The 16,610-nt window shown below is 41.9% G+C and overlaps 2 protein-coding genes across 18 annotated transcripts in view; one reads left to right on the top strand and one right to left on the bottom strand.

The window, feature by feature from the left end:
- Positions 1–13,065, bottom strand: part of LOC110522432 (otoferlin) — a 118,604-nt gene extending 105,539 nt beyond the window's left edge. For all 17 annotated transcript variants that reach the window (XM_036976028.2, XM_036976036.2, XM_036976034.2 and 14 more), the window contains exons 1-2: positions 12,644–13,065; positions 1,624–1,682 (exon numbers count right to left, since the gene is read on the bottom strand). In XM_036976028.2, the coding sequence (XP_036831923.2) occupies positions 1,624–1,682; positions 12,644–12,722 (138 nt within the window). In that variant the 5' untranslated portion in view covers positions 12,723–13,065. The remainder of the gene's footprint in view (positions 1–1,623; positions 1,683–12,643) is intronic.
- A 406-nt stretch (positions 13,066–13,471) lies between these two features.
- On the top strand, positions 13,472–14,494 carry cimip2c (ciliary microtubule inner protein 2C). Its single transcript, XM_021598428.3, has 3 exons — positions 13,472–13,662; positions 13,780–14,038; positions 14,139–14,494. Exons 1-3 carry the CDS (start codon positions 13,589–13,591, stop codon positions 14,250–14,252), a joined length of 447 nt encoding a protein of 148 aa, XP_021454103.2. The 5' UTR covers positions 13,472–13,588; the 3' UTR covers positions 14,253–14,494.
- Positions 14,495–16,610: the final 2,116 nt, after the last annotated feature.

The raw sequence follows: 16,610 nt of genomic DNA, 5'->3' as shown, positions 1-16,610 counted from the left end.
TAATTTTCTCTCTCTATTTTCTTCTTCTCTGTCTTTGCTCTCTCTTTCAGTATTCCACTGTCTACTCCTCATCCCTCCCTCCCAGAGTGAGTCTTCAGGTTTAAAAACATTACAGAACTGATTTCCCAACCTGACAAGAGGAATTGCACTGGGAAAACTTTCCAGAACAGCTACAAAGCCAAACGGAGCCAGTCAATCATCAGCCTCCACCAAAGCTCCTGGACCCTGAGGCATTTACAGGTCTCTCTAGACATCCTCGTTGCCTCACGCATGTTCTTGAGTCTGGTTTTCAAGACTATTACAGGTCTACAATTTATCAGAATCATATTCAGAGTAGAGCAGAGTTCTTATTCCTGCTAATGTCATTTGTTTATTTTTAGATGGCCAATGTAAAGGTAAATCACAAAGTAATCATATTCATGGTGTCTCTCAGGTACAAACAAACTAACTCTCACTCTTCCTCTCTCTCTCTCTCTCTCTCTCTCTGCCTAGTTAAGTCTCTACACCCCAGTAGCCTGCAGTATGTCTGATCTGGTCACACTGTACAGCATGGCTGCCATCCACTAGCTCTCACTGCCATCTCAACCCCACAAATACCACCACCGAAGACTAGTTGCAAGTGGCCCATTAGAGTGGACTAGATAGGAAATGGCCCATTTACAATGGACATCAAATGAGATTCCTTCTTGTCTTAAGAACAGAGGTACTTTAAAGAAATAACACAAAAAACTTGATAAGATTAAAATAGTGCAGGATTTCCTGTTAGCAGAGCCTGGTCAAATCCCTGATGTGATAACCAACACTGGAGCCTGTTAATAAGGAGTATGGATGAACACACTAGCTCCATACCCTCAACGCGATCAAAACAGAGGAGATGATTGTGGACTACAGGAAAAGGAGGACCATTGACTCTGTACCGGTACCCCCTGTAAATAGCCCCGCTATTGTTATTTACTGCTGCTCTTTAATTATTTGTTATTCTTATCTCTTACTTTTTTAGGGATTTTCTTCAAACTGAATTGTTGTTTAAAGGCTTGGAAGAAAACATTTCACTGTATGGTCTACACCTGTTGTATTTGGCGCATGTGACAAATAACGTTTGATTTGACTTAACCATGTCCATATCAAGCAAAGTAATATCCAACACAAATCATGCTATTTGTATCATGGTGGGGAAACTCTCACCTCAGGACACAGGGATGTAAAGCCTATAGACACAGGGATGTAAAGCCTATAGACACAGGGATGTAAAGCCTATAGACACAGGGATGTAAAGCCTATAGACACAGGGATGTAAAGCCTATAGACACAGGGATGTAAAGCCTATAGACACAGGGATGTAAAGCCTATAGGGGGCGGCAAGATCGAATCCCCGAGCTGAAAAGGTAAAAAATCTGTCGTTCTGCCCCTGAACAAGGCAGTTAACCCACTGTTCCTAGGCTGTCATTGAAAATAAGAATTTATTCCTAACTGACTTGCCTTGTGCTCTTTGTAGCCTACTGCATCCATCTCCCCCATATGTACTAACTCTGCTAAATGAAATTGTCTAAACTAAATTAAAATATAAACACAAAAGAAAAAGGGCTTGATGGTTATTTGGAATCGAATAGAAGAGTTACAAACCTCATCAAATCTGGCCTCATCCTCACAGTTCTCCAGAACACATGTGTAGAACGACAGACCTGAGGGGTGAAAGGACAGAGGTCAGGGGTTAGACAGGCTCAAAGGATTTACAATTTTCAAATGATAAAAATACAAAAAGTTATTCAATGAAGTGCAGGGTCACAAAGGGTCAATGAGCCTTGAAGAACACGTTGGCCTTGAAGAACACGTTGGCCTTGAAGAACACGTTGGCCTTGAAGAACACGTTGGCCTTGAAGAACACGTTGGCCTTGAAGAACACGTTGGCCTTGAAGAACACGTTGGCCTTGAAGAACACGTTGGCTTTACTTGGCTCATTGCACTCTAGCGACTCCTCAGTTGAACGGTGAAACCTCAAACACATTGGTGCAGCTGGCTTCCGGGTTAAGCGGGCGGGTGTTAAGAAGCAGGGTTTGGCAGGTAACATTTCAGAGGACACATGACTCGACCTTCACCTCTACCGAGCCCATTGGGGAGTTGCAGCGATGAGACAAGATCGAAAAAGGAGGTAAAAAAATATATCTGCCCTGTGTGGGATTAGAACTCCACCACTATGCTTGAAAATTTGGAGTATGGCACTCAGTAATGTGTTGTATTGGATTTGCACCAAACATACAAAAAGTGAACTGCTTTGCTGCATTTTTTTGCAGTTTTACTTTAGTGCCTTGTTGCAAACAGGATGCATGATTTGTAATATTTTTATTATGTACAGGTTTCCCTTCTTTTCACTCCGTCATTTAGGTTAGTATGTGGAGTAACTACGATGTTGATCCATCCTCAGTTTTCTCCTGCCATTAAACTCTGTGACTGTTTTAAAGTCAGCATTGGCCTCATGGTGAAATCCCTGTGCGGTTTCCTTCCTCTTTGGCAAATTAGTTAGCAAGGACGCCTGTATCTTTGTAATGACTGGGTGTATCGGTATGGATTGACCATCCAAAGGGTAATTAATAACTTCATCATGCTCAAAGGGATATTCAATTTCTGCTTCTTTTTTTTACCCATCTACCAATAGGTGCACTTCTTTGCGAGGCGTTGGAAAAACTCCCTGGTCTTTGTGGTTGAATTGAAATTCACTGCTCGACTGAGGGACCTTACAGATAATTGTATGTGTGGGGTACAGAGATGAAGTAGTCATTCAAACATCATGTTAAACACTATTGCAGTTATTATGTGACTTGTTAAGCACATTTTTACTCCTGAACTTATTTAGGGTTGACATTAAAAATAGGGTTTAATACTTATTGACTCAAGACATTTTTGCTTTTCTTTTTTTAAATTAATTTGTAAACATTTTGAAAAACAAAATTCCACTTTGATTTTAATGACCAAAAAAATCTAAATTGAATGCATTTTTAATTCAGTCTGTAATACAACAACATTTCAAGAGGTGTGAATACATTCTGAAGGCACTGTAGCTACCTATATAAACGTATAATCTACATTGCCTACATGCTTTTTTCTTCGTAAAAGTACATTGATGTGTATGAAACTATGTGTATGATAGATGTGTATGAAACTATGTGTATGATAGATGTGTATGATAGATGTGTATGAAACTATGTGTATGATAGATGTGTATGAACCTTCTCAAGATGCCTCTACATCACGATTTTAATGGTAGTTGAACCGCTAGGGGAAAATTAACTAGATTTACTACTGTCAGCGTTCAATCTAACAATACAACAGAACAGATTGAACAGAATTACATTTATTCTATTGGCTGGCCAAAAATAATTATCTGAAAGCCTTGCCCCTACTAAGCCATTCCTCCAGTCTTCTGAGCTGACCCGCTGAGTCATATCTCATTAACCCAGCATCAATAACCCAGCACCCAGCATCAATAACCCAGCAGTTTTTAAAGAAAACAACCAAACTAAGTGACTCAATGCCTGCAACCCAGCAGTTAGGTCAACTATAAAACCCAGCATATATTTATAGTGTAACCAACGCAGATCGTTTGTGGACTGATTTGGGGTTGAGCTTTAAACCTGTTGAGGTTGCTCATTTTAGGAGAGCTTTGACTGGCCTGATATGTCAGCTGTGCGAGGAATTATTGACGCTTTGTCAAAGTTTTAGGCGCTCTTCCTTAAAAGCCATCAGTGAATTGGCCATTGCTTTTACTTTATTTGTTATTATTGTCAGTCAAGTGTTCGTCAACATCAGTATTCATGGTTCAGCTCACCTTCTGTACCTGTAAATGAATACCACAATGTTGCATGTGAATTCCGTCTGACTCCTGATGCTTTGCATCGCATGACATAACCATATACTAGTTGCCATGACATAACCATATACTAGTTGCCATGACATAGCCATATACTAGTTGCCATGAAATAACCATATACTAGTTGCCATGACATAACCATATACTAGTTGCCATGACATAACCATATACTAGTTGCCATGACATAACCATATACTAGTTGCCATGACATAACCATATACTAGTTGCCATGACATAACCATATACTAGTTGCCATGACATAGCCATTACTAGTTGCCATGACAAAACCATATACTAGTTGTCATGACAAAACCATATACTAGTTCCCATGACAAAACCATATACTAGTTGCCATGACATAACCATATACTAGCTGCCATGATATAACTATATACTAGTTGCCATGACAAAACCATATACTAGTTGCCATGACATAACCATATACTAGTTTCCATGACATAACCATATACTAGTTGCCATGACAAAACCATATACTAGTTGCCATGACATAACCATATACTAGTTTCCATAACATAACCATATACTAGTTGCCAGAGACCCACTCAACCTATGGCACAACTCTCCTTCCCCGGCAATAGATAACAGTAAAACTCCAGCCATCTATTTACATGTGTCAGACTAAGTGGAAAGGGCAAGACAGAGTAATGGTGCTGTAATAACCGAATGACAAGCATAAGCCCACACCAGGCTTGATACGAGGAGCCAGAGGAGAGGAGAGAAAGACAGCCAGACAAATAAACAACTAAATGATGACTCATAATGACACCAAATGTAACAGAAAGAAGACAGAGAGAGAGTGACAGAGAAAGAGGGAGGGAGAGATTGAAAGAGAGCGCGAGAGAGAGATTGAAAGAGAGAGAGAAACAGACCAATCAACCTGCACATGTACTCTACTGTATGCTTATTGTTATTGTTGAATGTATGGTTATTTTGACCCTTGGTTATTGTTGTTACTGTTGTCCCGTTGACAATTTTGATTCTCATTTTTATTTTTATATTGTAAATATCCAAAATAAGCTTTGGCAATATGTACATTGTTACGTCATGCCAATAAAGCAAATTGAATTGAATTGAATTGAATTGAATTGAGAGAGAGAGATTGAAAGAGAGAGAGAGAGAGAGAGAGTGACAGAGAAGGAGGGAGAGATTGAAAGAGCGAGAGAGAGCTAAAGAGAGAGAGAGGAAGAGATTGAAAGAGCAAGAGGGAGAGAGAGAGAGAGATTGAAAGAGAGAGAGGGAGAGAGAGAGAGAGATTGAAAGAGAGAGAGATTGAAAGAGAGAGAGAGATTGAAAGAGAGGGAGAGAGTAGGAGAGAGAGAGAGAGAGAGAGCAAGAGAGAGAGATAGAGAGCGAGAAAGAGCAAGAGAGCGAGAGAGTGAGAGAGAGCAAGAGAGAGCGAGAGAGAGTGAGAGATAGCAAGAGAGAGTGAGAGATAGACTACTTACTCTGTGGTGACATGATGCTTTTCAACAAAAGGAAAAGGCATGGACACAGCTATACCTCCAATCTAATGTATACATACTAAATATAGACTAATTCAAATACAACTGTGTGAATTTGTAGCTATTCATCTTTTACATTTTCAGTTAGATTGTTTAAGAAAAGATGTACCATATATGTATGACCACAAGGATAGTAAACACAGAGACTACTGGGTCTATTAAAAGACTGCTTTGTGAATGAGGGCTGGTGAATATCAGAAAGCTCTACTGTGGTTGTGCGTTTGTGTACTTAAGTAATTTGCTTTGTGTGTAAGAGGCTTTGTGTGGGTGTTCATGTCTGTTGATGTGTGTGTGTGTAGACAGCTCATATGTACTGAGGTTGCCAGCCAAACACACACACACACACACACACACACGCAGGTAATTCCAGCCCTTGTCATTCTGATTGGTAATTAGCCTGGACAGGGACTCAATAATTTCTCGCTGGCAGGTTAGCGACCTCATAACTTATCTCTCTCTCTCTGTGTTGAAATAAATACATTAATCACAGTTAACCTGTTTTCCATTTGCTAGAACAAAATATATGCATTCAACTCAGATTACACAACAAATGAGGTGTTGTTTTGAGAAACTACAGTTACTGCAACAATTATTGGGTCATGTAAGTATATTGGATAACCTCTATCCTAGGTTTGAAAAAAGTTGATATATAATGTATATATAATGCATTTGTTTATTTACATTTTAAGTGACTTTGAGATTCTGTATGAAAAGCAGTTTATAAAATAAATATATAATAATTCATATTATTATATATTATATATATATATATATATATATATATATATATATTTATTTATGTTATATTCTGCTTTTGAAGTTGGAGTATACAGTAAAGGCTTTACATGCGGATCTAATGGTTTCAGGGTAATTCAGTACACAATGTCAGCTCTTTAGTTTGAACACAATTGCAACTGCAGCATAAAATCCAATGTGTTCCACCTACACAAACCACAGTGAGCATGACTGTCCTGATGAATCTTTTCACCTAACAGAGATATTAAACCTGTTAGTCTTTTGGGTTTAATAGGGTAGGACCACACACACATAGTGATATGCAAGGCCCTCTTAAAACCAAACAACAATTCAACAAGGCAGCTTGGAGAGAGAATGAAACAAGCCGCAAACGAGCAACCATGTCAGAGAAAAGAGACTGAAACTACATGACAAAAGAGAGAGAGAGAGAGAGAGAGAGAGAGAGAGAGAGAGAGAGAGAGAGAGAGAGAGGGGAGAGAGAGAGCGAGAGAGAGGAGAGAGAGAGAGCGAGAGAGAGGAGAGAGAGAGAGAGAGAGAGAGAGGAGAGAGAGTGAGAGAGAGAGAGAGAGAGAGAGAGGACAGAGAGAGCGAGAGAGAAGAAAGAGGAGAGAGAGAGCGAGAGAGAGTGAGAGAGAGAGAGCGAGCGAGAGAGAGGAGAGAGAGAGAGAGAGAGAGAGAGAGAGTGAGAGAGAGAGGAGAGAGAGAGAGAGAGAGAGAGAGAGAGAGGAGAGAGAGAGGAGAGAGAGAGTGAGAGAGAGAGAGGCGAGAGAGAGAGAGAGAGAGAGAGAGGAGAGAGAGAGCGAGAGAGCAAGCGAGAGAGAGCGAGAGAGAGAGAGCGAGAGAGAGAGAGAATAGACTACAGTGAATGGTAGATGTGGGGACAGTCTGTGCAACTTCTTAGCGAATCAAGCAATCTGTATTTAGTCTCACCCAAAGTGAAACTGACTCCATTCCGTGATGGTGGAAATAATTGTTTAATTTCTCATTTATTTGATATTGTAACACATTGGCTATGTTATCTTCCCCTCAGGCCCCAGAAGAGAAGATAGGCATGACCATCAAGCCTTAAGTCACGCCCTGACCGTAGAGATCTTTCTATTCTCTATGTTTGGTTGGTCAGGGTGTGACTCGGGTGGGAAACTCTACGTTCTTTATTTCTATGTTTTGGTCGGGTATGGTTCTCAATCAGGGACAGCTGTCTATCGTTGTCTCTGATTGGGAATCATACTTAGGCAACCTGTTTTGCCACCTTAGTTTTGTGGGATGTTGTTTTTGTACATCTCTGTGTAGCCTTCCGAACGTTACGTTAGTTTTCCCTTTGTTGTTTGTTAGGTGTTCATTTTTAATAAAGATAAAATGTACGCCTACCACTCTGCACCTTGGTCCCATCATTTCGACGAGCGTAACAGAACATCCCACCAAGGAAGGACCAAGCAGCGTAGACAGGACAAGTGGACATGGGAGGAGATCCTGGACGGTAAAGGACCCTGGACGCAGGCTGGAGAATATCGCCGCCCAAAGGAGGAAATAGAGGCAGTGAAGAAGGAGCGGCGACGATGTGAGGAAGCAAGTCATCGACGGAAGCCCGTGTCATGTCTTTGGCTATGCCGGATTAAGTGATATGACATGCTATTCTATAAAATAATTTCTCCGTCATTAATATTACCTGATTGAGCTAATACTGTAAATGTAATTAACTAGAGAGTCGGGCACCACAAAATAATATTTATAGAGCTGTTATCTTCCGAATAAACTCTTAAAGACCTAGTAATATTTTACATCAATAGCAGTCAATATTAATCGTCATCTTAATTCAGTCTCATCTGAAAGTTGTAAATTCTTAGTTATCTGCACGTACCCTGGCTAACAAGTTGAATCAGCAATACAAAATTGGGTTTAATTATTTATCTACTAAATACCTAACTAATCACACAGAATTACAGATACACATATTTAAATCATAACTTGATTACAAATTACGTCATAAAGGAAAACGTCCCTAGCGGGCGGAACAGATATGACAGTTTGTTACACAAAAGAAAAGGGTCTGGGTTTGAGTGAAAGAGCGGGAAGACTGAGGAACAAAGGTCGAAGCCTGTGCTATCGTAAATACAGTATCTTATGCATTCTAAATTACCACCCATTTGGAAAAGGAAAATGCAATAAACATTTACTCTGAGCTGCGATTCGGTAGGTTGATGGTAGATGGAAGGCCGTGTTGCCCAACCGAGTCCTTTGTCCTTTGAAGAATGTCTCTGCTGGTAAATTGAATAAATTGTAGTAACGTCATTGTGTGGTAGACGGGATACTCTGTCTGTTCCTTCCTAACCCTCGTTTGCAGTGGCTGTTGCTAACTCAACGGCTAGGAGGTATCACTTCTGTAGTGAATAAGATTTCAAAGTTCATACCATTCGCAACCAAAGCTCACGCTGATGTTGGCTTCGTTCTGTAGTTATTATCTGAACCGTTCTGACATCGGACCATCGTCCTCACAACAGGAGGTTATATTGTCGTCAAGGCTTTATATAGGAAGGGAGAGGAGGGCGTGTTTGAAAAGTTTTATAGCCCATGTCCCTTCACAGGGGCGGGCCAATGATTGAGCAGAGCACTATCTTATGAAAACCCAAATCTCACAGTTTAGAAGCTAAAATCACATTTCATCCCATCACGAATAATTTCATATTCAAACATTTAAATTGAACAACAATTCCATGTGAGTCCGATAACTCTGATGTGTAGACTTTCCACTGTAGTGTTTAGGTCCTCTTATCATTGATGAGAATGAATTCAGATGACAACCGAACTGACATCATATTCATTAAGTACCACCGCATATGTTCAATTGGTCGCATTAGCAGAATATAGTTAATTTCCCCCCACCTTCTGATGTTCCCAGAATCTCTATGTTAACCAAGGGTTTTGTAAATAGGGTAGAGAGAGGAAAAAGGGGGGAAGAGGTATTTATGACTGTCATAAACCTACCCCCAGGCCAACGTCATGCAACGAGGGTCCTCATTCTGGGGCCTGCAACGAGGTTCCCCAGTCCGGAGCCTGCGGCGAGGGTCCCCAGTCCGGGGCCTGCGGCGAGGGTCCCCAGTCCGGGGCCTGCGGAGAGGGTCCCCAGTCCGGGGTCTGCGGAGAAGGTCCCCAGTCCGCGGTCGGCGACGAGGGTCCCTGCACCAGAGGCGCCACCAAAGTGGGGGGAGCCAGAAGTAGAGCGCGGCCTGCGTCCCGCACCGGAACCTCCCCTATAGTGTCAGGTTTGCGGATGGAGTCCGCACCTTTGGCGGAGGGTACTGTTACGCCCTGACCATAGAGATCTTTTTATTCTCTATGTTTGGTTGGTCAGGGTGTGACTCAGGTGGGAAACTCTATGTTCTTTATTTCTATGTTTTGGCCGGGTATGGTTCTCAATCAGGGACAGCTGTCTATCGTTGTCTCTGATTGAGAATCATACTTAGGCAGCCTGTTTTGCCACCTTAGTGGGATGTTGTTTTTGTACAGCTCTGTGTAGCCTACCGAATGTTACATTTGTTTTCCTTTGTTGTTGTTAGGTGTTCATTTATAATAAAGGTCAAAAGTACGCCTACCACGCTGCACCTTGATCCGATCATTTCGACGAGCGTAACACCTTACTACACTACAGTACAAGCTGGAGTATCTGGTATTTGAATAGGAAAGAACTAAACTTCACACCTGGGCTACTTACATAATTACTAGACTGATGATAACAAAGGGGAAGAAAAAAAAAGTATTTTTACCGCCAGCAATTCAGCACCCTTCTAAAATACCGTTGGTAAGGGATTCCCGAAGTTAATAAAAATAACAGCAGAACTTCATACATTCATACTCTCATTCAACACAGTGGTGCCAGTATATGTGGGAAAATACTTGGCCTTAATGGACAGACTATCCTCTACCATTCACTAAAATGTACTTACTGTATACACATTCTTGTGTATAGGTTCTTGTACAGTATATGTGGACTTCAATGTGATCAATTCGTTGATTTACATCCTAAATGATCTCCATCTTCATCTACTTAATGGATACATGGGTCTTTATGTTTGTCCTTCTGGAGAGATGTTTAACGCTGTGGTTACTGGTAACAAAGCTTACATAGCCATCCCCATTAACCACATCTCTAAGGGATATACAGGTTGGCATGCCCAGTGGGGCAGGGGCTTCCTGAGTGAGCCTTTCCTCTCCAGACAGGAAACAGTCTGAGCTGAAAGCATTCAGGAAGCCTTGCTGACAGCCTGTATAAGAGACCAGGCAGGGAGCTATCAACAGCATCTCAAACACCAGAGAGACAGGGGTGGATAGGGAAGGAGAGAGAGAGAGAGAGAGAGAGAGAGAGAGAGAGAGGGAGATGGAGAAGGACAGGAAGGTGGACAGACAGACTAAAACTCAGGTTTCACTTTAAAGGGTTGCCTTTTGCCATTAAATGAGACACATTGCTAAGTTGTCGTCCTTCTCACTGACATCGTAAGTTAATAGATCAGAAACTGAACACCTTTTGGTTCCTTAATTCAACTGAACAACAGGCCACATAATATAGGGTTTCAGTGCCAGGCAGCCAACAAATATAGCAGGTGTCCTATTCAATTGGTAAAATATTTCTATGGCCAGTACTGTTTAAGCAGGGTTACTCTCATATGCCCCAATCTAAACTCTTACTAACATTACTACAAAAAGTGGGCTACTCGTTGTCATAAAGAGTTAAAACAGCATTTCTTTCAACAAGTAATAAGTCATTGTTATGTCAAAGAGTTAAGGCAGAATTTATTTCAACAAGTAATTCGTTATTGTTATGTCATAAAGAGTTATCACTGCGATCTGCAGAGATTCTAGAAAACATCCTCAAAGGCATTTATCATAGGTTGGTTGGTTGTTGGTTGGTTACTGTGAGCACATGCAGAGACTCAAGTGGAACGAGGAACAGATGTAACACTTGACAGGGCTGCTAAAGATCTGACACGTTCCCTGGTGCCCTACAAGAAAATGCTGGAATTGATGGCACACACATATAGACACACAGATGAGAGTGTGCTTAGAGTGTGGCACACACACACATAGATAGAGAGAGAGAGAAAGATTCACACACACACATAGATAGAGAGAGAAAGATTCACACACACACACACACATACATATAGAGAGAGAGAGAAAGATTCACACACACACATAGATAGAGAGAGAGAGAAAGATTCACACACATATATATATAGAGAGAGAAAGATTCACACACACACATAGATAGAGAGAGAGAGAAAGATTCACACACACACATAGATAGAGAGAGAAAGATTCACACACACACAAACAAAGATAGAGAGGGAGAGAAAGATTCACAGACACACACACACACACACAAAGATATAGAGGGAGAGAAAGATTCACAGACACACACACAAAGATAGAGAGGGAGAGAAATACTCACAGACACACACAGATAGAGAGAGAGAGAAAGAATCACAGACACATGAAGGGTTCCATGTGAACAGCAGTTGAACATGAGTCAGTGGTCCACACACATGTAGCATGCATAAGTTTACACACGTAAGTATGCATGCACACCCACACACAGACAGGCACCTACACATACAGGCACACACACACACACACACACAAACAAACAATATTTGTGTCTAAGCCTTCCAGGTGTTATGGGATCAACAGAGGCAATGTAAGCTACTGTATCTCAGAAACCAGAATTCACTCTTCAAGGTGCTGAAATAGACAACCAGCTAAAGCAACTCAAACACACAAACACAATTCCGTGAACACAAATGTGTGTAAATCCACATATACAATATATTGTTCTATCCAAATAGTTCCATTGGGATTACCAATCTGTTTCCAGTCAGACTTGCCTGGCCATGGGAGTTGGCCATAGAGGGCCACGGGAGAGCTTCATTAATGGAGTCGAATTCCTTTCAGAGAAGAAAATCAATGGTGTTTGAGATTGTGAGATACAACTCCGCTGAGCGCATTATTGGGAGAACGAGCGCCCGTGGAGAATAGATGAGAGCTGTTGAATGTGAAACAAAGGTAGCATATTACGCATATGGTCTCAACCTCATTTTGATCAATAGGACTTTATTAAACACATTTCTCAACTTGACGGTCAATTAAAATACGATGTCTTAATTCGACAAACCAAATGGTTGTAGGCCTACCATAGGTTTTGAATTAAAATGACTCAATAAAAACAGTATACATTTCTTTGAGGATATTATGTATTCCCTTGCGTAAAAGCGCTCCTCGCCTCCACAATCCGTGTCTCTCATCACCTCCTGGGATTGCGGAGATAGACAAGGGTTTTCTCCAACTTTTCAGCGCAACCACAGGAGATGCGTCAGCACATTGGGGCTTACCTGTCCACAGGCTCACACACCGAATCCCACTGATCACATCGCAAACCCCGGGCACTGCGCAATCAGTATATGACTAGTATTGGGACAAAGGATCTGCAGTGATAATAAACGCTTGTTACCTCGAAATGTGACTTTGGCGATTCTGTCCCCCTTTCCGCGAAGGTCCCGGACTGTTTTTAGGTGGACTAAAAGAGCCATGTCAAGTTAGGTACAATCCAGCACTTCAGGAGAAAATTAACTATTTTTTTCACAGAGCAAAACAACTCTAATGTACTGCTGATATGCGTTTAAACCGAATGTTCAGTGATCTCTAAACCTAGACCCTCTCATTGTGTCTTTGGTTCTGTGGAACAAAAATCTAATTCCATTCCGCATGCAACATCTGCTTTATCCTCCTTCAGCAAAAAGAAAGGAAGGATCTTTAATTATTGGTAAGCTTTCGTTTTATCCCGCGCTATATGCTCGGTGGCTGCTGGGTCTCGCGCATCCCAGTGACTGACTGGCGCGTGTGTGAAGGCAGCGGTTTGCGCTCTGACTGACTGTCGGAAGGAAGGGAGGGTGACAGGGTATTGGAGATGGACGGTTACATTCTCTGATTTTTTTTACAAAAATGTACCATTGTTAGAAAGACATTCACTATGCAGGCCAACGGTGGGCTTCCATATTAAACATGTTTGGGAATTTTATTTTATTGCAATTTCATTGCACCTATAGGCTACCACAATTCCATATATGCCAGTCATTTGCCATTTCTATAGCTTAGTTTTCAAGATGACCAAATGTATTCAATAGTAATCAAGCTTATTAATAGTTTTTACGTGATATCCTATTTTAGATCACGCAAGAAAATGTGAGTACAGATATGCATGGCACAGTTTTGTCATTATTTCGTGACCAGCAGGGCCACGCTGAGTAAAAGAGCAGTTGCCAGGCAACTCTTTGTTGTCCTCTGGTCGCCTGGTGTTAGCCTGGAGGTGTGGGTCAGTGTTTGGTCCGGTGCTTGGCAGCTGCTTGTCGTGCTCGGTCTTGCGTGGTTCGAGGGTTCGGGTGATTATAACAGTAACATGGCACTCAGAGGAAATGGAACGCTTATCACGCACAACAACTCGACCTACATCCCACCTTCCTTAATGCCCGGGTGAGCGACACACCTGCCAAATGGACAGAACCATAAGAGACGAGTTGCCTACGGACAAGTAGGCTTGGATGAAATAAGTTAATAGCATGTTATTTATTTACTTTCTCATTTGTAAAGATACTGCGGCTATGTTCCAACTTCAAAGTACTTGTATGGAGACACATTCGGGAATGCCACCATCAAATACTTTCAGGACTTCCGCAGCGGGGCAATGGCCTGCAGCACGATCCCGTACAGCCGCGGTGGGATGTTCCCATCCATCTTCTCCAACAGCGGGCTCCTAGTGTCGGCCCAGCGGGCTCAGAGCCGCAGTCCCTACTGGGCCCGTTTCAATGTGGACTTCAAACGCCAGGAGACGCTGAAAAGCTTCGGAGAGGTGAAACGGGGATGGGGGTTCTCTATGAGTTGTTTTCAACATACCGATTTGATGCCTCATTTGACATAACATGGTAATCATGAACCGTATTGGTTTGCAGCTCTCTCAGAAACACCGGGAGAGCTATAAGGACAAGACAGGAAAACGACTTCCCGTCAAACACTTCGTCATCCCAGTGAAAGAGAGCGAAAAATACTTCTGGAAGCAGATGTAAGATCTAAAGTTGTGTAGTCAATACATATTCCTGTAATGTTTTTACATGTACATTTACGTGCTATTGTGAACAGATGCGTCTAAAACAAAATACTACTGATGCAACAAAAATATTTGTTACTTAGACTGTCATAACTGCTTTCAAAGCACATTGTAGGCTATTGGCAATGGACTTGTTAATGCCTTGTAGTCTGTATGAACTACATTTATATATTATTTCAAAATAAAACATACTCAACCACACATTACAATTGCCCATCTCTCCACTTATATTTTTCTCAAATGCATTACATGATGTGCCCATCCGAACCTGATACACAATTCGACCAACCACACATCCTAAATGACAAGAGATTAGGCTGCATTTACACAGGCAGCCCAATTCTGATCTTTTTTTTTAACCAATCAGATCAGCTCTGAAAAAGATTGGATGGGAAAGATCTAATGTGATTGGTCAAAAGAGCAATTATTGGAAAAAATATCAGAATTGGGCTGCCTGTGTGAGCACAACCTTTTTCTTAGTTTCACACCCGTTTAAAGACTGACATTAAACATTTGTTCTAAACCTGACACGAACACTCTCTTAGGGCCTTACATCTAACATCACAGGAAACCTGCTAGAACACCGGGTGAAACGCTATCTGAGGAGAAATTCAATCTCTCTCTGTGTGTGTGTGTGTGTGTGTGTGTGTGTGTGTGTGTGTGTGTGTCTGTGTCTGTGTGTGCGTCTGTGCGTCTGTGTAACTGGCAGAGGTATAGGCAAGAGATTGTTGAGACAGAACAGTCGATGAGTTTATGGCGTTATTGCTTTAAAAATTTGATTTGAGGAAGATACACAACTCAATTGCAATTAAATCACAACATAGAACCTAGGGGGCAGGCTAGACACTTTGATGTCAAGGTAAGTTGTTTATCTGGTATGTTCTCACTAGAAAAAGTGCTGTATTGACTTGTTATCACTATCTTTGTTTAAGGCCTTTTTACTTCTTACTTTCTGCATCCCAAACCTCCCCACTTCTCCTTCATCCAGATCCAGATAGCTGCTAAATCTGGACCCGTACAAATCAGCCGGGCTAAACAATCTGGACACTCTCTTTCTAAAATTATCTGCCAAAATTATTGCAACCCCTATTACTAGCCTGTTCAGCCTCTCTTTCGTATTGTCTGAGATTCCCATAAAATTCCCATCCTCTTCAAAGGGGAGACACTCTAGACCCAAACTGCTACAGACCTATATCTATTCTACCCTGCTTTTCTAAGGTATTTGAAAGCCAAGTTACGAACTGCAGAAATCTCTGAAGCTGGAGACTCTTACCTCCCTCACTAGCTTTAAGCACCAGCTGTCAGAGCAGCTCACAGATCATTGCACCTGTACATAGCTCATCTGTAAATAGCCCATCCAATCTACCTCATCCCAATACTGTATTTATTTATTTATTTATCTTGCTCCTTTGCACCCCAGTATCTCAACTTGCACATTCATCTTCTGCAGATCCTACCATTCCAATGTTTATTGCTAAATTGTAATTACTTTGCCACCATGGCCTATTTATTGCCATACCTCTTTTCTCCTACCTCATTTGCACATGCTGTATATATATTTTTCAACTGTATTATTGATTGTATGTTTGTTTATTCCATGTGTAACTCTGTGTTGTTGGTGTTGCACTGCTTTGCTTTATCTTGGCCAGGTCGCAATTGCAAATGAGAACTTGTTCTCAACTAGCCTACCTGGTTAAATAAAGGTGAAATAAAAAAATGAAACATCCTAAATGGCACCCTAGATTATTCCCTACAGTGTACCAGTTTTGACCTTCCCTATGGGCCATGGTCTAAGTAGTGTACAAAATAGGAAATAGGGTGCCATTTGTAACACACACTTATTTAATTATAGCTGTACTGCCAAGATCATTAAGAAAGTCTCCACTAAACATCTGTATAATGGATGTACATGCTGTACAAGCTGAATGAGTATTGCCCCCCCCCCTAACAGAGACCAGCCCCCAATGAAGACAACCTCAGAGGGGGTCCGTCAGGAACAGGCCCTCCCGTCAGGAACAGGCCCTCCCGCCAGGAACAGACCCTCCCGTCAGGAACAGGCCCTCCTGTCAGGAACAGGCCCTCCCGTCAGGAACAGGCCCTCCCGTCAGGAACAGGCCCTCCCGTCAGGAACAGGCCCTCCCGTCAGGAACAGGCCCTCCCGTCAGGAACAGGCCCTCCCGTCAGGAACAGGCCCTCCTGTCAGGCATCCAAACGTCTCTGGATGAACGCTTCATGCGGGACGTGTTCTTCGAGCGCAGATAGATTGTGACCAGCAGAGGGAGGTGTGGGCAAGGCTCAGAGACTCAGAAGGACAATA

This window comes from Oncorhynchus mykiss, chromosome 4 (genome assembly GCF_057628025.1).
Source record: "Oncorhynchus mykiss isolate SJ-2025 chromosome 4, ASM5762802v1, whole genome shotgun sequence".
Lineage (NCBI taxonomy): Eukaryota > Metazoa > Chordata > Actinopteri > Salmoniformes > Salmonidae > Oncorhynchus > Oncorhynchus mykiss.
Note: the sequence above shows the minus strand (reverse complement) of the source record. Positions and strands in the feature narration are given on the sequence as shown.

What these genes read in the sequence shown, in the direction of transcription:
- cimip2c (XM_021598428.3), top strand. Translation starts at nt 13,589, where the DNA reads ATGGCACTCAGAGGAAATGGAACGCTTATCACGCACAACAACTCGACC. An exon ending in CCACCTTCCTTAATGCCCGG is followed by an intron (nt 13,663 to 13,779) that starts GTGAGCGACACA and finishes TCATTTGTAAAG; the next exon opens with ATACTGCGGCTATGTTCCAA. An exon ending in CGCTGAAAAGCTTCGGAGAG is followed by an intron (nt 14,039 to 14,138) that starts GTGAAACGGGGA and finishes ATTGGTTTGCAG; the next exon opens with CTCTCTCAGAAACACCGGGA.